Source organism: Diadema antillarum, unplaced genomic scaffold, assembly GCF_040938485.1.
Source record: "Diadema antillarum isolate AM-2024a unplaced genomic scaffold, OU_Dant_1.0 seq00000532_RagTag, whole genome shotgun sequence".
In the NCBI taxonomy this organism is placed as follows: domain Eukaryota; kingdom Metazoa; phylum Echinodermata; class Echinoidea; order Diadematoida; family Diadematidae; genus Diadema; species Diadema antillarum.
In genome coordinates this window covers 1,164,831-1,173,053 of record NW_027271483.1, presented here as the reverse complement: position 1 = coordinate 1,173,053, position 8,223 = coordinate 1,164,831, and the positions used below count along the sequence as shown (strand labels likewise).

The 8,223-nt window shown below is 38.0% G+C and overlaps 1 protein-coding gene across 1 annotated transcript; it reads right to left on the bottom strand.

Moving 5' to 3' along the window:
• Positions 1–898: 898 nt before the first annotated feature.
• Positions 899–6,560, bottom strand: LOC139734549 (uncharacterized). The gene is made up of 3 exons (XM_071645323.1): positions 5,841–6,560; positions 3,291–3,341; positions 899–994 (listed from the first exon to the last, which is right to left on the bottom strand). Exons 1-3 carry the CDS (start codon positions 6,558–6,560, stop codon positions 899–901), a joined length of 867 nt encoding a protein of 288 aa, XP_071501424.1.
• Between the last annotated feature and the right edge of the window lie 1,663 nt (positions 6,561–8,223).

Sequence of the window (8,223 nt, the reverse complement as noted above, 5' to 3'; positions counted from 1 at the left end):
AATGTTCATCAAATAATCTTTGAATTCGTCTTAGAATATATGTTCTCTCGTATTTCATAAGAGGTTGCCATTTCAAACCCAATTTTCATCAAATAAGATTTGAATTCGTCTTAGAATATGTGCTCTCTCATATATTTCATAATGGGTCTCGCATTATCTCAAAAGTCAAAGATAATCATTTAAAAAAAAACCTAGGAAAACTTAAAGGACAAGTCCACCTTCGTGTACATGTGGATTGAGTGAAATTAACAATATTAGTAGAACATATCAGTGAAAGTTCGTGGAAAATCGGACAATCCGTTCAAAAGTTATTAATTTTTAAGCATCTGCACAGTCACTGCTTGATGAGAAGACTACTACAGTGTATGATGTCACATGCGTACAACTATATAAGGAAAATAAAAAGAGAATTTCACAAAACTTTACTTTTTGAATAAAGTGCACATTTCTTCAACTTGTATACTGACATATGTTAGAGGTAATATTATTCCCCTGCTTTCTGAAAGAGAGAAGTCGAGTGTTCTTTTCTTATGCGAGAAAAGTGAAAATGTGTTGAATTTTCTTTATTCTTTCTTTATATCGTTGTACACATGTGACATCACAAGCTATAGTAGTCTTCTCATCCAGCCGTGACTGAGCAGAAACTTAAAAAAATCATAACTTTTGAACGGATTGTCCGATTTTCCTCAAACTCTCACTGATGTGTTCTACTAATATTGCTGCATTCACAAAACCCACATGTCTATGAAGGTGAACTTGTCCTTGAAGCCCTATCTCAATCAAAAATTTGAGTGCCATGATTATCGGTCCATAGGTCTGTCTGTGAAATTTGTGTCCACATTTGAGTCATTAGTACAGAAAGGGTTAAAGGATTGACTGTGATGTTTTACCTATTTTCCTACTCCTTTCGCTTCGTCACCTCCTCCTCCTTCACAGCCGAGGAATAATTCTTGTATGTTGCCTGTTTGTAGATATCCAGACTCTCCGTTTTACTCTGCATTGGATGGGGTGCATGGTGGTGGTGGTGGTGGTGTTGGGAGGGGGGGGGGGGTGCAATTTTAGGCGGACAAAACAAAAATATTTTGGTTACCCAAAGTAAACAGGGAAACTTGAGTGCAATTCCGCAGATACCAAGGAAAATGTGGCGTGTGATATTGACACGTGAATGAGTAAAATGTGACAATGTACCTAATAACCTGTGCGGCTTGTACAATGTATAATAGATATTGATATGGTTGCATGCATATGATATCACATATAATATTATATGGTTTACACATATTCATTCATTTATGTATATGAAGAGTTCCTTTCGAAAAGACGCGATATCAATTTTCATAAGATTAGACTTTTTGAGAGAACAGCATTCATCTTTTTGTTGTCCCATTGCAGTAAACTATTCAAAGTCTTAATTGAATTTCTTGTGAGAAAATAGAAAAATCAGGTGATGAAAAAGGTTTCATTTCTAAGCATGTTATTCTTTAGAAAGACGGAGGAAGTAGGAGAAATATCGTAGAAAAAAACGAATCATCTAAAAAAAAAAACTAGACAAAATCACATAAGCTAGTTACTGAAGCAATAATTACGTGTTGCACATCAGTGATATATATATATATATATATATATATATATATATATATATATTCCTATATTAAGGTGCTAAATCCACATAATCCAAAAGAATATGTATTCTTAAAGATGAATAATGCATACACGTAGATTCGTCTAGGGCACATTTTCTTTATGCTTAATGGGTACTGGAGGCTTTTCCACCCAATTTCGTCAGATTCGCATTCAAATCAATGAAAAGACGTTCAAATTCAAGCGATTTTGGTCACTGCTCTACTCTCACCAACTCATGGTTCATATCAACTCTTTGAGTATTCAATTTCGTTTATGTCACTCTCTATTTCATTCAATTCAGAAAGAAATTCATTCACTTTGACGACTCGCGCCAGCTGGGTATAGACATTCAATTTTGTCCCAAGTTCTGATTTCAATTTCATTTTAGAAACACAACTTCGAACGTTCGAATTCAATGAAAATAAACAAGCTACTATGCATTTCTACGCGTCCTTTTTCCCACTATTATAGACAGGATTATTTGATTTCATTATCATTTCAAAGATTCATCTCATCAGTTAATTTCAATTGTATTGTATTCATTTCTTTTCTGTCGACATTTCTTCCACTTTCAATTTGTCCCCTGACAGAGTGGATGTAAGATTTAGGGAGTGACGATATCTCAGATTTTCTTTTATGTCCACATCAAAATTTACATTCCTATACCTTCCCCGTGTCAATATCATAGGATCCCACAATCAGCTCAGCTGTAGACATTTTCGTCCAGGAATATCGCCAATATTGTAGTCTTGCTGATTGTCAAATGCAAAATCCATAATTCTATCCGAATTCGTGATATTCACGTATACTTTGGTCTAGCAGCCGCGAAGTCGCGTATAAATAATAAAAATTATGTACATGTATGAGTATAAAAGTGGAGATAAACAATAGAACGAGCTAATTCATATAACTAGTATGAGACAAAAGTCCCATGTTAAGGTGCATAAAGTTTGCATATTCAAACAGATGAGTAACTATACAAAGAACATAAGCAACAGCGCAAAACACTGCCCATCGTGTTGTAAATATTTGCCACGTTCTTCACGGAGGTGCTGATGTGGATTTGATTGCGTTGCGCATGCATTTTTCATTTAAACGCCCTTTTCTTTTGTTTAATTTTATTTGAGAAACTCATGAAATTTCATGCTGAATGGACTTGTTACCTTTTGAATGTTGATTCCGGTGGTCATTCAAATTCACTCGAACCTGAATGATCGCATCTTTACAAATCGAATGCAAATCTGACGAAATTGGGCGGGAATACCTTTATTATTGGACATAAAGTCGTCGCATGAAAACATTAAAGAAGCATGTGAATAAAGATCAAGGTGGTGTTTTTTTTTTCTTTATTGATATAAGGCCTTTTGGACAGAAACTCTTCATATATTATATACACATATATATTTGTTGTTGATGAAGTACCGCACGGAAATAAAAATCGTGCGAACAATCAAGCATGCTTCATCGAGGCTGTTCTCGTGGCTGTTTAAGTGACACAAAAGGGGGCGAGAAAATCATGCAATTTTCCCCGAGTAGGAGATGATTTAACCCTCTGCCTCCCACATCATATACCTGCCCGTAAGTTTGTGTGTGAAATATGGGCACATTTTGACTCATTGGCAAAGAAAGGGTAAAAATCGATCGTGTTTCACCTTTCACCATCTCACCTTGGCCACATTGACAGCCCTGAATTTGACCACGTCAAAGTCGCCCCTGTTCTGTGAGTGCGAATGAACAAACGAGACAGGACGATGGAAGTGAAATGAATTCCGTGTTCCTCACTAACAGAGTGACTGGAAGTGATTGGGGGAAGTGAAGGGGAAACGCACAATATAACACACGTATCCAAAGCAAGCATTTAAGAGGAGATGCCAGGCAGAAATTTCGGTGGAATGAATCTGAACTATCTGATCGAACATTTGCACTTTAATATGTATAAGGTACGCTGTATAATACTGAGTATACGTCCGACCCTATGATGAGAAAGAACAATTGCGTGATGAATAAAGCATTTAACTCAATGAATTTTCGCCTTTCTGCTGTATAGGCACAACTGAGCTTTTTCAGTAGTTCTGTTGTAGCTGAAACAGGTTTCCAAACACACCAAATGTACCAACGAAGGGCGGCATGCGTGCACGTTTTCGACTTTTCTGCACTTGATACCGCCGCAAGATGGTTTTCGTGCAGCTATTAAAGCCTCACATCATTGTTGTTGTCATATCACGATTTCAACCATGTCCACTTTAACGGACATTCTGATTGCGGGCTTCTGACCGGTCACTCTGTTCTGCCTCAGTGATGTGCCATCAGTGGGTGGTAGAGACAAAAACGAGCAAACAAACAAACATGTATACTACCAAGACATGTGTGGATGAGGCAGCGAACGGCACATAGTGCTAGGTGTCATTCCGTGACATTTATTTTGCTCCTTTGACAATAATGGGAGCAATTATTGCTCCCATGAAGTAGGGCCGATCTGCACTCCAAGCCAAACTAAAATTCTACCCACAAACATTGCCTTAATCCTAATCCTGAAATCAAATTTAACCTCAAACCCTGAATCACGTCCCTATAACGCCATTAGCCTATAAAGTCCTTTAAGACCGGAATAATTGTTGGAGAAGCTAACGTCGAGTCACCATCATGTCTTAGTTGGCTCTGATAAATGATATGAAATGGGATGACAGATATGTATACATTCAACATGGGACCTAAATTGAGAAATGCATTGCAGTTAAGCTACGAACGGTGACATAGTGTATACATTGGGCCCTACCAAGACTAGGAACAACCACATGCGCTCTTTGGAAAAGTACTTTACGTAATCACGTTGAGTAGTCTCCCTTCAACCTGTCCATAAATGGTCCCTAATTTTCTTTCCATCTCTTTCTTTCTTTAATGATAGTACTAAATAAGAGTAATCATTGGTATCAGATTGATTGATGTGATAATCCGAGAAGACTTTAGAACGACGAAAACATGTTCTCTTTACATTTTCTTCAACAAACAGAAAGGGTGAATTAAATGGTGACGGAGATGATCATATGATCAACGCTATCATTTGGATGATGTGTAGTTGCCACGATTATCACTATTTGCTTAAACATAATATTATCATGAAACTCCACAAAATGTTATATTTCCTGTTCAATATTCTTCGAATATTCTGTTTATCTGGTTTGATTCTAATAAAGTGAGCGTTATAGATGTAGTGTCAGTTAGAAAAAGCAAGTATACATGTGGAGTGAAAATAGTTTTTCCTGTTCTCATTACGTGTTGGTTCGGCCACGCTTGTTGACAAAAGCCAGCATATTAACAAATATATTCCCAAGTTATACCCCGACATCATCTAGCTTTGTATTTCGTGCTGAAACGAGCTGGTATTCCAGCAACCAAATTCAAAAGAAAGGCAACAACAGCCGAACTTCCTATGACTGACCCCTCACGTTGCTTATCGTCCGCTGTTCGCTGTTTGTGGTTTGTGTCTTTTCTTTATCATAGAGACATTAGTGTAGTCATGGCAACAACAGACGAAGGAAGACATACAATATCACAAGCAAGGGCATTTCAGCTCGTGCACTTCGAGCTGGTGTTATACAAATCACACACTGTGCATCCACTGTTTATGAGGATGATATAAGAATCAAAATGGTGGACGTAAGCATGCCTGTTACGTATCCCATAGAACATTTTGTATTATAGAACTGATTCACAGAATCACGACATAGAGATGATGTGAGAATCTGATCTACTTTTTCATTATATGATTTTCTTTTCATCCTTTATATCACACCTTTGGACTAACATCCTGCTCAATGCACACACACACACACACACACACACACACACACACACACACACACACGACACACACACACACACACAGAGGTATATGATTGTGCACATATATTGTTTTTAGTTTCACTCAAATTCGGAGCAGGAGTATTTTCCGATATCAACGAAATATAAGGCAGTGTCAAGAAAAACCTGCGAGGTTCTTGTTTTTTAGGCGAAATGTCTTACCGATCGCGAGAAAATCGATCAGAGCAAATAACTGACACTTCTTCGTTAATAAAAAAAAGAACAATAGAATGGAATATTTTGTTGGATTTGAACCTGCGCATTCATTTTGTACATAGCTGACAAAACAATGATATTACGAAGAAAAAGAATATATACATGTATATACATACAAATATAAAATGAAACAAAAATACCTGATCATCGTCATATTCCAGGTCGCATACTGTCATGGTTGAAGGATTACTTGAGGTCTTGTCTTCACCCTGCCTGCCATATGCAGTCTTTTGTGATCGCTTACCCGTCTCAGATTCTGTCTTCACCTCTTGTTCCTTCGTCATTTTCTGCAGAAGTTCCTTCTCTTGCCGAATTAAGTCCTCGGGTCGGACCCACTTGCTAGGACCTGGTATCATATCTGGGTTATTAACGGGAGGCTGGTAATCGAGAGGGAGAGGTTTTAGCTGGTTGTGCCTTTCCAGGACGGCTATCTCCGCGTTGCGCAGCACGCCCGAGGCAGGTTTGGTCATGGCGTAGTAGTGACCAATCAGGACCTGGTCCAGCTCGGTCCTGAGGTTGTCCAGTTCGTCGGACACGCTTTTAGAGCTGTTCTGCGAAGACACGGAACTCAGCGGAGGACTGGCGGCATCTCGGTTGGTCAACATCGGGTCTTCCTCTGACGTGGCCGGCTGCACCGTGATAGACTGTACGTTGGGCGGGAACATGGATGTGGTGGGAAAGATGGCGGTGCTCGGTGTGGTTGGAGTGGAATCGGGGCGACCGCTTCCCCGATGCATGGGGGACTTGGAGGAGATTCTCTGAGCACGTCCAATATTACGATTATCGAAAACGGTGGTGTTCTTGTCGTTCTTGACGTTTATTAGCGTAGATCTGCTTCCCTTTGATGCACCAGAGCCCATTTTTGGGTCGACGGAACACTCAGTGAAAGATAATTGCACTATTTGCAGTGTATTTCAGAGGCACATCCAACATGAAGTAAACTCTTTGAGGAAGCCATATGTTTGAATTCAATATCCCATGTAATATGGCTGCCTCAATGTAGCCTTATTACAAGCAATCGCTGTAATTTTCCCCTCAGATACAAAAAAACAATGTGAAGTAATGAAGAAAGTGGCTATTTTCAACCACACCGCTACAGCAGAGAGAGAGAGAGAGAGAGATAAAGATACAACGAGCTAACAATCTTAGATAAGAGTTCTGCATCTGGGCGCGAAGTGTACCCCCCCCCCCCCGACCTTCCCTTCCACATCACAATCGAGGAGTCTGTAACCAAGCAAGATGTTCCATAAACATAACTCGGACAAGTTAACAATGAGCCATTGTGACGTAGAGCGTCTCCCTTCTCACCATGTGCGCAATAAAATAGAGCGCGCCCAAGGATTGTTACGAGTACTTTAGTAATGTACTTACGCCCAAATTTAAAGAGAGGAAACATAGGCCTATTACGTCATCATTCTTAGTTAGATTTGATTTTGAATTATCATCAAGGCTTATTGCTTGTTTACATTATAAATATTCCTGTAAATAAGTTTGAATTCTACAAAATACTTTAAACCGATTACTGTATTTCCAATACCTTATAAAGCGTGATGTTATTCGCGGCGGTTCAACTTTTATGTGGGGCAATACAAGCACCACGATTTTCACGTTACATGTATTATGGCTTTGATTAACTGAACTGGATTTATTAACAATACGACAAAAATCAGATGTAGGTGTATCGTTGAACCGAATAAAACGCGTAAAACAAAAACATAAATCACAGACTGCTATGGAGTTAAAAGGTGAATAAAACATGGTAAAGAAAGAAGACAGTACATAATTGATGTCTTTTACAATCACCTACAATTTGGATTAAAAAGTAAGAGAAATTATCTTACAGAAACTGACAATCGTTCTTAACAACAACTTTACTGGCCATGGAAAATCACACACACACACACACACACACACACACACACATAATGGTATTATCAATATTGATGTATCATTGTGCCTTTTTGTTGTTGTTGTTGTTGTTGTTAACCAACACAGATTGTCTGGCAGCTTCCAATACGTTCAAACAATAATCAAAATCACTGTTTAATTCGAATCTTTGATTTCTGAATAAAACCAATGCAACATTTTACAACTTGTTTTAATATATGCTTATTATTTGTCATATGCAACCAAAAAGAAAAAAAGACATTAATCGGAATCTGTCAAAAAGTCATTATTTTAAAATGAAATACCGAGCCATTCAGACTCACCAACTGTCTTCCTATCGTAAGTTACCCATGCATAACCAGGAGATACTGACCAAGTCCAATTACTCTATACAGGGTGAGTAAATAAACGCAACAACAAGAAAAAAGTTTACTCCGTAGAAATGCCATTCATTAAAATAAAAAAACAGCGTGAACGAAAGGTCATTATGAATATTTTGATATATATATATATATATATATATATATATATATATACATTTGCTAATCTCCAATTATTATTTAGCATTCCTGTGTGGCGCCTCCTGGCGCCAAAGTATTTAATGTTTGTGTCATGTCTGAATAAAATAATAGTGAT

Bases quoted from the DNA above. Each gene is read 5' to 3' on its own strand.
- LOC139734549 (XM_071645323.1), bottom strand. From the start codon at position 6,560: ATGGGCTCTGGTGCATCAAAGGGAAGCAGATCTACGCTAATAAACGTC. The intron at 3,342-5,840 runs GTATTTTTGTTT...TCGCACTCACAG, and splicing joins TGGAATATGACGATGATCAG to AACAGGGGCGACTTTGACGT. The intron at 995-3,290 runs GTGAGATGGTGA...CATCCAATGCAG, and splicing joins GGGCTGTCAATGTGGCCAAG to AGTAAAACGGAGAGTCTGGA.